We start from the raw sequence: 16,366 nt of genomic DNA on the forward strand, positions 1-16,366 counted from the left end.
ACCTCAGGTAACATAAGTAAATCTAACATTACCTAACATAACCTAATCTACCCTAACCCAAATCCATACTTTCCTCGCAGTCTACAAGCAACACAAGCACCCCGTAGATCCTTACTGTAGCGTATTTTACGCTACGCGTAAGAAATAATATAACGTAGCTTGTATTATTTCTTACTGTAGATACGTCTGAAAAAAGGTACAGTAAGAAATCTTATAGAAACCCTTCAATATTTCAGTACAAACTTACACATATTACACAGATACAACATGTAAATGTCATTGAAACATGCTAGTTCTACATGTATAATTATGCACAATTATTTATTTCAACACCTTGTGAAGAGAACTAGAATACAATAGAAAGACTAAACAATGGAAGAGAACAGCAATAACAGCGGAAGAAAAGTGTGTAAGAACGTGCAAAGACTAATAAAATAAATCGAAGAACTACACAAAACCCGACTGTCACAATGTATCACAAAAAAGTGTCACAAAAAATGTGTGACAAAAATGTGACACATTTCTCAACGGGCGAGTGAAAGCTGAATTAGAAACTTCGCTAATAGGAGGGAGGAGAGTCATTTCCAGGGGTCCGTGAGGCTTCATCACTGAGGGTTCGTTATGAGGTATTACTTTATCACTGAGGGTTCGTTATGAGGTATTAATTCATCACTGAGGGTTCGTTATGAGGTATTAATTCATTACTGAGGGTTCGTTATGAGGTATTAATTCATCACTGAGGGTTAGTTATGAGGTATTAATTCATCACTGAGGGTTCGTTATGAGGTATTACTTTATCACTGAGGGATCGTTATGAGGTATTAATTCATCACTGAGGGTTCGTTATGAGGTATTAATTCATCATTGAGGGTTCGTTATGAGGTATTACTTTATCACTGAGGGTTCGTTATGAGGTATTAATTCATCACTGAGGGTTCGTTATGAGGTATTACTTTATCACTGAGGGTTCGTTATGAGGTATTAATTCATCACTGAGGGTTCGTTATGAGGTATTAATTCATCATTGAGGGTTCGTTATGAGGTATTACTTCATCACTGAGTGTTCGTTATGAGGAATAGATTCATCACTGAGGGCTGGTTATCAGGAACAGCTTCACAATTGAAGGCTCTTTATGAGGGGTTCAGCTTCACCACTGAGAGCTCAGTATGAGATATAGGATCCCCCACTGAAGACTGCATGACTATATCATTAGGCTTCATCGTTGAGGGTTCGTTATTAGGCGCAGTTTCATCATTGACGGCGTGTTATGAGGTTCAGGTTCACCACTGAGGGCTCGGTATGAATTACAGCTTCTTCATTGAGAGCTTAACGAGCTCTCAATTATATTATATATACTTATATATATATAATATGTGTATATATATGTACTCAACCTGTCCTCCTACGAAGAACGTCGCATTTCGCTCGTATGCGTTACATAAGGTCAAAAATTTTTGTATTTGAAAGTGGAAGCGGCTCGCGAAAGTGACGTACGACTATTGACGTACCGTTTTCTGTTTTGGGTCCTCTGGTAGGTTAGAAGAGGACACTTTAAATTGACCGTTTTCTTGACATTGGGAAACCTTAGGAGAACGGGCTACGTTATGAGGTATAGCTTCACCATTGAGAGCTTGGTATGAGGTACAGCTTCACCATTGAGGGTTCATTATGAATCGAAGAGCAGAGGGTTTATTAAAAATCGAAAAGCAGCAAATAAAAATGTTGTATTTATTTTGTAATTATTTTCCTTGTCATTAATTTCATAATTTTATTTTTTTATAACTTTTTCTTCATTTTATAATAAATAATTTTGTAACACCTCTCTCTCTCTCTCTCTCTCTCTCCTCGCGGTCAACATATAATCTATTTGAATAAATCAAAATTAAATACATTAAATATATCGTATCTATTTACATAAACCAACAGTCAGTATATGATCTATTTTAGTAAACCAAATGTTAGCTAATGATTTTTTTTAAACTAAGTGAGCTAGGATATGATATTTTCTTATAATAAAGAAAGTCAACGTATGATCTGTTAGAGTTTATCCACAGCCAACAAAAAATCTATATGAATTAATCCGTTTCTCAGAAAGTGATCTATTTTAAAACAACCGCCGGCGTCGTATTACTTAGCGATCGTCTTTTGATGTGATCGCTGGAAATACAATTATTCTCAGTTCCATTCTGTCTTCCGGTAAAATTTACTCCATCTCTCTCGCTTCTTTATGAAAGAGACCGAAGCTCAACCACCCGAAGATCCTCAACAAAATTCAATTTCCTTGTAAGGAATTGATGAATCGATTTACTGGAAGGGTGAAGAGTATCAGTGATGGTGTTTTTTGTTGGGCTAGGATTGTGTAGGGTTGGCTGAGGTTGACTTAGATCAGCTGTGTTTGTCTTAGATGGCCATGGACTGCCTAGGGTGGACTGGGGCTGGCTGAATTGTACTTATCAGTATAGCCCAAAGGGAAGAACCCATAGATACCTCATCACTCTGCCTAAATATCTCCATTAATAGTGAACAATGGGTCTGCTGTTGCAACTTCGAACTCTTTAAATACATATATGAATATAAAGTCAGATATATATACACACATACCAAAAGAATAAGGGTGGTAGGAGAAGAAAATATCAAAGTGTTCAGTGAGGATCCACAAGGTCTTCTCTGAGTACTCTTTATTTTCTTCTTCGAGGCTATGGGTTCCTACACTTGCACCAGAGGAGGTACCTATGAATATATGTAAATGTCTGCACTATAAGATCTGTTTAACTCTTGGTCCAATGTTGGAGGCCAGGCTCTGCTGGGTCTCCCCGCCTACTGCGAGGCGTGTATCCCTATCTGGGCGAGTCCACAGCCGAAGTCTCCTGCAGTCACTCACTGTCAGTTGACTACAATCACCGTTGAGAGAACATGCGTTGCTCTCGCCCTCCATCATGCTATTTCATCTTAATTCTTTAATATCACTTCATAATCACTGCATTCATGATTAAATTTATGTATTAAACATCAATATAAGATCACTGGATCAATTACTGTTTAATAGTAATTCAATTAATAAGATCAATTACTGTTGAGAGGCAGGACCAAAGAGCCAGAGCTCTTTGGTCCCGATAACTGATAACCCCGCAAGCACAATTAGGTGAGTACAATTAGGTGAGTACTGGGAACTTAATCTCACTGCACATGGCAAACTATATCAATCAAAGACGCTTAACACAAAATTACTGGAGTGACGATGCTTGCCTTCGCAATGTCAAGATGGCGCCTGGGGTTCACCTCTTTTTCCAGGTCGACCACTATTTATTATCTCGACCATCACTGCCGACTTCTTATCCTGACATTAGTTTGGGGTCAATACACAGGCACCAGACTTGGCTCACCTGTTCAAGTCAGGCGAGGTCCTCACATAAAACAAAAAAACTTGTTCCAAAGGTTTACCACAGTGGAATACCAGGGTACGATCACCATCAATGGTTTCAGACCGTCCTTCTTGTTCCACAAGTTACCACAATCGCCCTCTTCTTGCCAACAGCACCCGTCTCCGTCGCAGTGCACTGTAGTTTCTTCACCAAATCACAAGTAGAGCCCAAGAAGTGATGAAACAGTACTCTGACCACAAATGGGGCGTCTGGGAATCTTTTGGTAAAGATTGAAAGGACATTTGACAGGGAAAGGATCAGCTGAGGGCGTGAGGGCCCTACAGAAAGCCTTAATTCAAAGAGAGGAGAGCAAGTGCCCTTATAACTATGATGGATCAACGTGAACGAGTTAATCGTGGAAACCTGGAGACAGTCCCGACTAAGAAGTGTCGGTAGAAGTTACAAGCCTGCGAGTTGATCCACAGTCATAAAATTTTTTGAGAGAGTGCTAAGAAGTAAGATCACAAAATACATGGAATCACAGCATCTCCATAACCCCGGACAACATGGTTTCAGAACAGGGTGCTCTTGCCTGTTGCAGTTGCTGGACCACTATGATATGGCATTAGATGCTATGGAAGACAAACAAAACGCTGATGTAATTTACACAGATTTCGCAAAAGCCTTTGATAAATGTGACCATGGTGTTATTGCACATAAAATGCGTTCAAAAGGAATTACCGGAAAAATAGGCAGATGGATCTACAATTTCCTGACTAACAGAACCCAATGTGTAATAGTCAATAAAATAAAATCCAGCCCATCAACCATGAAGAGCTCAGTCCCCCAGGGTACTGTGCTTGCTCCAGTACTTTTTCTCATCCTCATATCGGACATAGACAAGAACACAACCTATAGTACTGTATCATCCTTGGCAGATGACACTAGGATCTTCATGAGAGTAGGCAACATAGAGGACAAGATGAGCGATTCCCACACAAAAGTGGCAGAAAGAGCTATTCGTATATTACTTCCATTTGTGTCGACATATCTCTGTGAATCAGGCTTTTCAACTTTGTTGCAAATGAAAACAAAGCAACGAAGTAGATTGGAGACAGAAAATGATCTGCTTTTTACCCTTTCAAGCATTCTTCCGCGTATCCGTGTACTGACTAAGAAAAAACAATCACAGGTTTCTTATTGAAATCTTCATCGAATAAAACAAACTCGATTCCCTTGTAATTCTTCTGAATTTTTTGTTCATTGAAGTATGCTTCAATAACTTTAGTCTGTTAAGTAATTAGTTCTGAATAAAAAAAATTGATTAAAAATTAAAAATTTAATATTAATCAAAATTTGCTATTGCTATTATATCTGCAAAACTTACTATAAAAATACTCTAAATAAATGTATAATATTATGTGCATACCTACTAATATAAAAAATATATAAAAAATTCCATATTATATATTTGTATATTATATAAATGCAGCTTTTAATATAAAGTTAGACTATATTGGGAAGGGGGAAATTACATTCTGAACAATGGTGAAATGGAACAAAAAAGGTTGGGAAACCTCTTCTCTAGTGTGTATATGTTGCAAGGTAAATCCAGTTACTAGACCTGTCCACCACACACACAGCCAATCGTACTGACACGTCAGAAACTCACGTTAGATGAGGAACATAAATTAACAATTTACCGATTAAAGCAAACGAGGTCCTCCAATATCTCTAACAACCTTTAACGACCCGTTTGGCAATTACCCTGGGCACACCGTCTCAAAGCTGCTTAACTATGCAATAAAGGCTAACACTGCCTTAATATCAGAGTGGAGCGGCGTTGGGTACACCTGGCCCAGACGATATTTTACAGCCCTGGCCTTTTATCGCTGCCAGTCATCCACTTTATTCCACCTTCCCGTCAGTAATCCACTGTCCCTATTGCACCGTCATCCCCCTATCACTCACCTTGTCACAGTTATCAATTTATCATTCACGCTACCTCTGTCATCCACTTCCCACTCAAGTTACTAGGCATCCACCTCCCACTCAAGTTACTAGTCATCCACCTCTCGCTCAGTTTCTCCTATTGTTATCCGTCACAATTTCGTCATCCACCACTCTACTTTGCGCATTCATCTACACACTACAGCCATCCACACACCACAACCATCCACACACCACAACCACCCACATACAACAACCATCTGCACACTACAGCCGTCTGAGGTGAAGGTGGGGGTGAGGTCCTGCAGGTGAAGGTGGGGTGAGGTCCTGCAGGTGAAGGTGGAGTGAGGTCCTGCAGGTGAAGGTGGAGTGAGGTCCTGCAGGTGAAGGTGGGGTGAGGTCCTGCAGGTGAAGGTGGGGTGAGGTCCTGCAGGTGAAGGTGGAGTGAGGGCCTGCAGGTGTAGGTGGGGTGAGGTCCTGCAGGTGAAGGTGGAGTGAGGGCCTGCAGGTGTAGGTGGGGTGAGGTCCTGCAGGTGAAGGTGGGGTGAGGTCCTGCAGGTGAAGGTGGAGTGAGGGCCTGCAGGTGTAGGTGGGGTGAGGTCCTGCAGGTGAAGGTGGAGTGAGGTCCTGCAGGTGTAGGTGGAGTGAGGTCCTGCAGGTGAAGGTGGAGTGAAGGCCTGCAGGTGTAGGTGGGGTGAGGTCCTGCAGGTGAAGATGGAGTGAGGTCCTGCAGGTGTAGGTGGAGTGAGGTCCTGCAGGTGAAGGTGGAGTGAGGTCCTGCAGGTGTAGGTGGGGTGAGGTCCTGCAGGTGAAGGTAGAGTGAGGGCCTGCAGGTGTAGGTGGGGTGAGGTCCTGCAGGTGAAGGTGGAGTGAGGTCCTGCAGGTGTAGGTGGAGTGAGGTCCTGCAGGTGAAGGTGGAGTGAGGGCCTGCAGGTGTAGGTGGGGTGAGGTCCTGCAGGTGAAGGTGGAGCGAGGTCCTGCAGGTGAAGGTGGAGTGAGGTCCAGCAGGTGTAGGTGGAGTGAGGTCCTGCAGGTGAAGGTGGAGTGAAGGCCTGCAGGTGTAGGTGGGGTGAGGTCCTGCAGGTGAAGATGGAGTGAGGTCCTGCAGGTGTAGGTGGAGTGAGGTCCTGCAGGTGAAGGTGGAGTGAGGTCCTGCAGGTGTAGGTGGGGTGAGGTCCTGCAGGTGAAGGTAGAGTGAGGGCCTGCAGGTGTAGGTGGGGTGAGGTCCTGCAGGTGAAGGTGGAGTGAGGTCCTGCAGGTGTAGGTGGAGTGAGGTCCTGCAGGTGAAGGTGGAGTGAGGGCCTGCAGGTGTAGGTGGGGTGAGGTCCTGCAGGTGAAGGTGGAGCGAGGTCCTGCAGGTGAAGGTGGAGTGAGGTCCAGCAGGTGTAGGTGGAGTGAGGTCCTGCAGGTGAAGGTGGAGTGAGGTCCTGCAGGTGAAGGTGGGGTGAGGTCCTGCAGGTGAAGGTGGAGTGAGGTCCTGCAGGTGAAGGTGGGGTGAGGTCCTGCAGGTGAAGGTGGAGTGAGGGCCTGCAGGTGTAGGTGGGGTGAGGTCCTGCAGGTGAAGGTGGAGTGAGGTCCTGCAGGTGTAGGTGGGGTGAGATCCGTTAGGGGGTATTGTCAAATTTCGATGCCTGTATGGACTTCAACTCTGGAGAGGAGATTCAGGAGTTAGTAAAATTTCATTGTTGGTGAACTTTTATTTTTGAGAGGAGATTCCTGACTGCCAGATTTTTCAGTCATTGTGAACTCTATCTTTCGAAGACGAGTAATAGACTTTGCCATTTGTCAGTCCAGTTGAGACTTATTTTTTCTGAAGGCAAAGTGATAGTTTACAAAGTGACTTGTGTTTATTGATATTCATGCTGAGACATTACCCCCCCCCCCCACAATCTGGTTATGTCCCGTCACCACCCGCCATGTCCACAACTTAGCAGTTAGTCTTAAGCTGGTAAGAGGCCTTTCTATTAAGCCTTTCATATTGAACGGGTAAATATTGTAGCCTGGGGAGGGGGGGGGGGGGTGTACACAAGGTTGAGTGTGTCAACATTGTAGCCTGGGGGGGGGGGTGTACACAAGGTTGAGTGTGTCAACATTGTAGCCTGGGGGTGTACACAAGGTGAGTGTGTCAATATTGTAGCCTGGGGAGGGGGGGGGGTACACAAGGTTGAGTGTGTCAACATTATAGCCTGGGGAGGGGGATGGTACACAAGGTTGAGTGTGTCAACATTGTAGCCTGGGGGGGGGTGTACACAAGGTTGAGTGTGTCAACATTGTAGCCTGGGGGAGGGGTGTACACAAGGTTGAGTGTGTCAACATTGTAGCCTGGGGGAGGGGTGTACACAAGGTTGAGTGTGTCAACATTGTAGCCTGGGGGGGGGGGTGTACACAAGGTTGAGTGTGTCAACATTGTAGCCTGGGGGGGGGGGGTGTACACAAGGTTGAGTGTGTCAACATTGTAGCCTGGGGGGGGGGGTACACAAGGTTGAGTGTGTCAACATGAGAAAATCCACTAAGGCTGTCAGGTGGCGACGGGAATTCGCGAAATCAACATAGTTGATTTCGCATTGATGTATATCAATCACGTTAGTGGGATTTGTGTGTGTATCTGAAGTTGGAGCGTAAAGTGTTGAACTACTTTACCCTTCTACCCGAGTGCTGGGGCGTTTTACGTACACACTTGGATTGGCTTCGGGAGGGGCCTCTAGACTTCCTGTGATTTCAGTAGAAATCCGGTTGTAAAACTTCTATCAGGTCAGCAATGGTAGAATGGTAGAGTATGCGTCTGACAATGCTTTGGTCGCGGGTTCGTGTCGCCTCACAGCGCCAGTGGATTTTCTCACTAATGTATGTCACATTAGTTATTATTTATTATTAACATCTTTATTAACAAAATTAATTACAATTTTGCCTAATCTGAGGGTTTCAATTAAGTCTTATTAAAGTGTGAGTGGAATAATGCTGGTATTCACTGTCACGCAGGACAGTGGATCATACACAAGACAATAGGTCTAAACTGTAGGCGGAAGCACATATATGTCATGGTTACAATGAATGTTTTAATGTATGAATATGTAAAAACAACTTTCTATTGTGAACTGCCACACTAGGGCAGGGATGGGTTCATAAGTGATGCAGCTTAGAAGTAATATAAATAAAATTGTTCTTCATTCTTTAAAATGGACAAGCAAATTTTGGATAAATTGTTAGGATGTCGTCCAGAGCACCTGAGTCAATAAAATAGTTACACAGTTGGTGGTACAATAGGTCGGGATGTCTAAAATCTTTTACGGTTTCACATTCAACATTATAGTGTTCTAGTGAATGCACTAAAGGTTTATCACGGAGTTTACAATATGAATATTCTGGTAGTGGCTCAGCCTCACTACCTTGCCAGATGTGCCTATAGCCAAGGCGAATTCGCGCAATGACTATTTCACATTGCCTGGTCCAGTTACTGTGCTGACCATACAAATACCTTTATTACAAAAATTGTCCTAGTTTTTAATACTGCAGCTTTCAGGTCTCTGGGCATTTCTTAGTTCTTCTAAATCTGAATTAATTTCTTTAATTTGTATGTTTCTAATAATTGCGTTAGATAGTCCAAAGTCATAAATAGTGTTTTCTTTCCTGCAAGCCTCATTGGCCAATCGATCTACAAAGTCATGTTTTCTAACTCCAACATGGGATGGGATCCACACAAATGTTATAATGGTAATATAACACTAGCGCCGTTAGTGTGATTTGTGTGTGTATGAACATTATTCCTTCACGTACATTTGAGGTCTTGTCTTGGCTGAGTGTCTGCTTAACTAACAGCGTTTAATGGATTTAAACCACATGAGCAGATTTATGCTCTTAACTTAACTCTTAACAGTTTCGATACTTTAACTTTCAAAGACCAAGATGTAGCTCCTGGTCCTCGGGTTTCTCGTTATTGGTCACCTAATAAAATTACATTCGACCCGCTTACTGAGTTTGTGTGTGTGCCGTTGTGTGTGTGTGTGTGTGTGTGACCTGGTTGACCTGATCAACCAGGCTGTGACTCATACGTCAGGCTGCGAGCAGCCGCGTCCATCAGCCAGGTTGATCAGCCCAGCAACCAGGAGGCCTGGTCGACGACCGGGCCGCAGGGACGCTAAGCCCCGGCAGCACCTCAAGGTAACCTCAAGGTAGGTGTATGCCGTTGTGTGTGCGTGTGTGTGTGTGTACTCACCTAGTTGTGCTCGCCTAGTTGTGTTTGCGGGGGTTGAGCTCTGGCTCTTTGGTCCCGCCTCTCAACCGTCAATCAACAGGTGTACAGATTCCTGAGCCTATTGGGCTTTATCATATCTACACTTGAAACTGTGTATGGAGTCAGCCTCCACCACATCACTTCCTAATGCATTCCATTTGTCAACCACTCTGACACTAAAAAAGTTCTTTCTAATATCTCTGTGGCTCATTTGGGCACTCAGTTTCCACCTGTGTCCCCTTGTGCGTGTGCCCCTTGTGTTAAATAGCCAGTCTTTATCTACCCTATCAATTCCCTTGATAATCTTGAATGTAGTGATCATGTCCCCCCTAACTCTTCTGTCTTCCAGCGAAGTGAGGTTCAATTCCCACAGTCTCTCCTCGTAGCTCATACCTCTCAGCTCGGGTACAGGGGCCTCGTAGCCTGGTGGATAGCGCGCAGGATTCGTAATTCTGTGGCGCGGGTTCGATTCCCGCACGAGGCAGAAACAAATGGGCAAAGTTTCTTTCACCCTAAGTGCCCCTGTTACCTAGCAGTAAATAGGTACCTGGGAGTTAGTCAGCTGTCACGGGCTGCTTCCTGGGGTGTGTGTGTGTGTGTGGTGTGAAAAAAAAAAAAAAAAAAAAAAAAAAAAAAAAAAAAGTAGTTAGTAAACAGTTGATTGACAGTTGAGAGGCGGGCCGAAAGAGCAAAGCTCAACCCCCGCAAAAAACACAACTAGTAAACACAACTAGTAAACACTAGTCTAGTGGCAAATCTTTGAACCTTTTCCAGTTCCAGTTTTAGTTTCCAGTTTCCAGTGTGTGTGTGTGTGTGTGTGTGTGTGTGTGTGTGTGTGTGTGTGTGTACTCACCTAGTTGTACTCACCTAGTTGTGATTGCAGGATCGAGCATTGACTCTTGGATCCCACCTTTCGAGCATCGGTTGTTTACAGCAATGACTCCTGTCCCATTTCCCTATCATACCTGGTTTTAAAATTATGAATACTGTTTGCTTCCACAACCTGTTCCTGAAGTGCATTCCATTTTCCCACTACTCTCACGCTAAAAGAAAACTTCCTAACATCTCTGTGACTCATCTGAGTTTCAAGCTTCCGTCATGTCCCCTCGTTCTGTTACTATTTCGTGTGAACATTTCGTCTATGTCCACTCTGTCAATCCCTCTGAGTATCTTATATGTTCCTATCATGTCCCCCCTCTCCCTTCTTCTTTCTAGTGTCGTAAGGCATAGTTCCCTCAGGCGCTCTTCATACCCCATCCCTCGTAGCTCTGGGACGAGTCTCGTTGCAAACCTCTGAACCTTTTCCAGTTTCATTATATGCTTCTTCAGATGGGGACTCCATGATGAGGCAGCATACTCTAAGACTGGCCTCACGTAGGCAGTGTAAAGCGCCCTAAATGCCTCCTTACTTAGGTTTCTGAATGATGTTCTAACTTTTGCCAGTGTAGAGTACGCTGCTGTCGTTATCCTATTTATATGTGCCTCAGGAGATAGATTAGGTGTTACGTCCACACCCAGGTCTCTTTCGCGCGTCGTCACAGGTAGGCTGTTCCCCTTCATTGTGTACTGTCCCTTTGGTCTCCTATCTCCTAGTCCCATTTCCATAACTTTACATTTGCTCGTGTTGAATTCCAGTAGCCATTTCTCTGACCATCTCTGCAACCTGTTCAGGTCCTCTTGGAGGATCCTGCAATCCTCATCTGTCACAACTCTTCTCATCAACTTTGCGTCATCCTCAAACATCGACATGTAGGACTCTACGCCTGTAAACATGTCGTTAACATATACAAGAAATAGAATTGGTCCCAGCACCGATCCTTGTGGTACTCCACTTGTTACTGTTCGCCAGTCCGACTTCTCGCCCCTTACCGTAACTCTTTGGCTCCTTCCTGTTAGGTAGTTCCTTATCCATGCTAGGACCTCTTCCCCCACCCCCGCCTGCCTCTCGAGCTTGAACATCAGTCTCATGTGCGGTACTGTATCAAAGGCTTTTTGGCAGTCCAGAAATATGTAGTCTGCCCAACCATCTCTGTCCTGTCTTATCCTCGTTATTTTATCATAGAACTCCAGAAGGTTTGTTAGGCACGATTTCCCTGTCCAGAACCCATGTTGATGTTTGTTCACAAACCTAATGTTCTCCAGGTGTGCAACCAGTCGTAGCCTAATTATTCTTTCCAGTATTTTACAGGGGATGCTTGTCAATGATACAGGTCTATAGTTAAGTGCCTCCTCCCTATCACCTTTCTTGAAGATCGGCACGACATTTGCCTTCTTCCAGCAACTGGGCAATTCTCCCGACATAAGTGACTCATTAAAGATCTTTGCCAGAGGCACGCTGAGGGCCTGCGCTGCTTCTTTTAGTATCCACGGTGATACTTTGTCTGGTCCAACTGCTTTAGTTGCATCTAGAGTTGTCAACGGTTTCATTACCATTCATTACCTCCTATTACATTCATTACTGTGTGTGTGTGTGTGTGTGTGTGTGTGTGTGTGTGTGTGTGTGTGTGTGTGTGCGTGTGTGTGTGTGTGTTTGTGTGTGTGTGTGTGTGTGTGTGTGTGTGTGTGTGTGTGTGTGTGTGTGTGTGTGTGTGTGTGTGTGTGTGTGTACTCACCTATTTGTACTCACCTATTTGTGCTTGCGGGGTTGAGCTTTGGCTCTTTGGTCCCGCCTCTCAACTGTCAATCAACTGGTGTACAGATTCCTGAGCCTACTGGGCTCTATCATATCTACATTTAAAACTGTGTATGGAGTCTGCCTCCACCACATCACTGCCTAATGCATTCCATCCGTTAACTACTCTGACACTGAAAAAGTTCCTTCTAACGTCTCTGTGGCTCATGTGGGTACTCAGTTTCCACCTGTGTCCCCTTGTTCGCGTCTCACCAGTGTTGAATAGTTTATCCTTGTTTACCCGGTCGATTCCTCTGAGGATTTTGTAGGTTGTGATCATGTCTCCCCTTACTCTTCTGTCTTACAGTGTCGTAAGATGCATTTCCCGCAGCCTTTCCTCGTAACTCATGCCTCTTAGTTCTGGGACTAGTCTAGTGGCATACCTTTGGACTTTTTCCAGCTTCGTCTTGTGCTTGACAAGGTACGGGCTCCATGCTGGGGCCGCATACTCCAGGATTGGTCTTACATATGTGGTGTACAAGATTCTGAATGATTCCTTACACAGGTTCCTGAACGCTGTTCTGATGTTAACCAGCCTCGCATATGCCGCAGACGTTATTCTTTTTATGTGGGCTTCAGGAGACAGGTTTGGTGTGATATCAACTCCTGTGTATCAATGTGTGTGTGTGTGTACTCACCTAGTTCACCTAGTTGGCCGCATCTAGTTGTGTGTGTGTGTGTGTGTGTGTGTGTGTGTGTGTGTGTGTGTGTGTGTGTGTGTGTGTACTCACCTAGTTGTACTCACCTAGTTGTGTTTGCGGGGGTTGAGCTCTGGCTCTTTGGTCCCGCCTCTCAACCGTCAATCAACAGGTGTACAGATTCCTGAGCCTATCGGGCTCTGTCATATCTACACTTGAAACTGTGTATGGAGTCAGCCTCCACCACATCACTTCCTAATGCATTCCATTTGTCAACCACTCTGACACTAAAAAAGTTCTTTCTAATATCTCTGTGGCTCATTTGGGCACTCAGTTTCCACCTGTGTCCCCTAGTACGTGTGCCCCTTGAGTTAAATAGACTGTCTTTATCTACCCTATCAATCCCCTTCAGAATCTTGAATGTGGTGATCATGTCCCCCCTAACTCTTCTGTCTTCCAGCGAAGTGAGGTTTAATTCCCGTAGTCTCTCCTCGTAGCTCATACCTCTCAGCTCGGGTACTAGTCTGGTGGCAAACCTTTGAACCTTTTCCAGTTTAGTCTTATCCTTGACTAGATATGGACTCCATGCTGGGGCTGCATACTCCAGGATTGGCCTGACATATGTGGTATACAAAGTTCTGAATGATTCTTTACACAAGTTTCTGAATGCCGTTCGTATGTTGGCCAGCCTGGCATATGCCGCTGATGTTATCCGCTTGATATGTGCTGCAGGAGACAGGTCTGGCGTGATATCAACCCCCAAGTCTTTTTCCTTCTCTGACTCCTGAAGAATTTCCTCTCCCAGATGATACCTTGTATCTGGCCTCCTGCTCCCTACACCTATCTTCATTACATTACATTTGGTTGGGTTAAACTCTAACAACCATTTGTTCGACCATTCCTTCAGCTTGTCTAGGTCTTCTTGAAGCCTCAAACAGTCCTCTTCTGTTTTAATCCTTCTCATAATTTTAGCATCGTCCGCAAACATTGAGAGAAATGAATCGATACCCTCCGGGAGATCATTTACATATATCAGAAACAAGATAGGACCGAGTACAGAGCCCTGTGGGACTCCACTGGTGACTTCACGCCAATCGGAGGTCTCACCCCTCACCGTAACTCTCTGCTTCCTATTGCTTAGATACTCCCTTATCCACTGGAGCACCTTACCAGCTACACCTGCCTGTCTCTCCAGCTTATGTACCAGCCTCTTATGCGGTACTGTGTCAAAGGCTTTCCGACAATCCAAGAAAATGCAGTCCGCCCAGCCCTCTCTTTCTTGCTTAATCTGTGTCACCTGATCGTAGAATTCTATCAAGCCTGTAAGGCAAGATTTACCCTCCCTGAATCCATGTTGGCGATTTGTCACGAAGTCCCTTCTCTCCAGATGTGTTACCAGGTTTTTTCTCACGATCTTCTCCATCACCTTGCATGGTATACAAGTCAAGGACACTGGCCTGTAGTTCAGTGCCTCTTGTCTGTCGCCCTTTTTGTATATTGGGACCACATTCGCCGTCTTCCATATTTCTGGTAGGTCTCCCGTCTCTAGTGACTTACTATACACTATGGAGAGTGGCAGGCAAAGTGCCTCTGCACACTCTTTCAGTACCCATGGTGAGATCCCATCTGGACCAACAGCCTTTCTAACATCCAGATCCAGCAGGTGTCTCTTGACCTCCTCTCTCGTAATTTCGAACTCCTCCAAGGCCGCCTGGTTTACCTCCCTTTCTCCTAGCACAGTGACCTCACCCTGTTCTATTGTGAAGACCTCCTGGAACCTCTTGTTGAGTTCCTCACACACCTCTCTGTCATTCTCTGTATACCTGTCCTCGCCTGTTCTAAGTTTCAATACCTGTTCTTTCACTGTTGTTTTCCTTCTGATGTGACTGTGGAGTAGCTTTGGTTCGGTCTTGGCTTTGTTTGCTATATCATTTTCAAAATTTTTCTCTGCTTCTCTTCTCACCCTGACGTACTCATTCCTGGTTCTCTGGTATCTCTCTCTGCTTTCTGGTGTTCTGTTATTCCGGAAGTTCCTCCACGCCTTTTTGTTCAGTTTCTTCGCTTCCATACATGCCCTATTATACCATGGATTCTTCTGTTGCTTCTCGGATTTTTCCCTTTGGGCCGGGATGAACCTGTTTACTGCCTCCTGACACTTTTGGGTAACATAGTCCATCATACCCTGTACAGACTTGTCTCTGAGGTCTGTGTCCCAAGGTATTTCACTTAGGAAACTTCTCATCTGTTCATAATTCCCCTTTCGGTATGCCAGCCTTTTGATTCCTAGTTCTTTTTGGGGGGAGATAAGTCCTAGCTCTACCAGGTACTCAAAGTTCAATACACTGTGATCACTCATTCCCAAGGGCGCTTCCATCTTAACTTCCCTTATATCCCATTCATTTAGGGTAAATATCAAATCAAGCATTGCTGGTTCATCTTCTCCTCTCATTCTTGTTGGTTCTTTGGTGTGCTGGCTTAGAAAGTTTCTTGTTGCCACGTCCAGCAGCTTAGCTCTCCATGTTTCTGGTCCTCCATGCGGGTCTCTGTTCTTCCAATCTATCTTCCCATGGTTGAAGTCTCCCATAATTAGTAGTCCAGATCCATTCCTGCTAGCAACAGAAGCTGCTCTTTCTATTATGTTAATGGTGGCCATGTTGTTTCTATCATATTCCTGTCTAGGTCTTCTGTCATTTGGTGGTGGATTATATATGACTGCGACTATAATTTTTTTCCCTCCATTTGTTACAGTACCTGCTATGTAGTCACTAAAACCTTCACTGCCCTGAATATCCATCTCCTCAAAATCCCAGCCTTGTCATACCAGCAGAGCTACACCACCCCCACCTCTTCCTTCCCTCTCTTTCCTCATAACATAATAGTCCTGTGGGAACACTGCATTTGTTATCGTTTTCGTGATCTTTGTTTCTGTGAGGGCTATTATGTCTGGGTTTTTCTCTAGTACCAGTTCTCCAAGCTCATTTGCTTTATTTGTAATTCCATCTATGTTTGTGTACATCGCTTTGAGGCTCACTTTCTTCTGTCCCTTCTCAAATCGCCTCCTTGGTGAGTGTTCTGCTGGTGGGGGAGGCTGTTCCATGGGTGTGAGGACCTGTGAGGTGGATAACAGGGTCTCAGAGGATACTGGGATGAGGTGCGGGGGATCCAGTGAAGGGGGAGGGACAGGGAGGGTATGGGGTGAAAGGGGAGGGAGGACGGGAAGGAAAGGGGGGGAGGGAGGACTCGGGAGGAGGGGAGGGGTAGAAGGGTGGGGATTGGGTGTGGGGGGAGGGAGATTTTGCTGAACATTTGAGTGGGGGCAGGGAGGGTTTGGGGTAGGGGGGTTTTCTATGCAGAGGAGGGAGGCGGGGTTGTCCTCCCTTCTGGCGTTACTGGGTAGCTGGTTGTGGGTTCCCCCCTCGCCTCTGGGGGTGTTGGGTTGGGAGCTGTGACTTCCTGGTTTTCCCCTCTCGCCCTGCGCCTCTTCCTTGCTTCTGCCGCCACGGCTCTCTCCTC

The 16,366-nt window shown here is 45.0% G+C and overlaps 1 protein-coding gene across 1 annotated transcript; it reads right to left on the reverse strand.

Annotated features, from left to right (window-relative positions):
* Positions 1-5,580: 5,580 nt before the first annotated feature.
* On the reverse strand, positions 5,581-7,053 carry LOC138367529 (mucin-5B-like). The gene is made up of 2 exons (XM_069329214.1): positions 7,035-7,053; positions 5,581-6,890 (listed from the first exon to the last, which is right to left on the reverse strand). Exons 1-2 carry the CDS (start codon positions 7,051-7,053, stop codon positions 5,581-5,583), a joined length of 1,329 nt encoding a protein of 442 aa, XP_069185315.1.
* Between the last annotated feature and the right edge of the window lie 9,313 nt (positions 7,054-16,366).

This window comes from Procambarus clarkii, chromosome 22, assembly GCF_040958095.1.
Source record: "Procambarus clarkii isolate CNS0578487 chromosome 22, FALCON_Pclarkii_2.0, whole genome shotgun sequence".
Taxonomy (NCBI): Eukaryota; Metazoa; Arthropoda; class Malacostraca; order Decapoda; family Cambaridae; genus Procambarus; species Procambarus clarkii.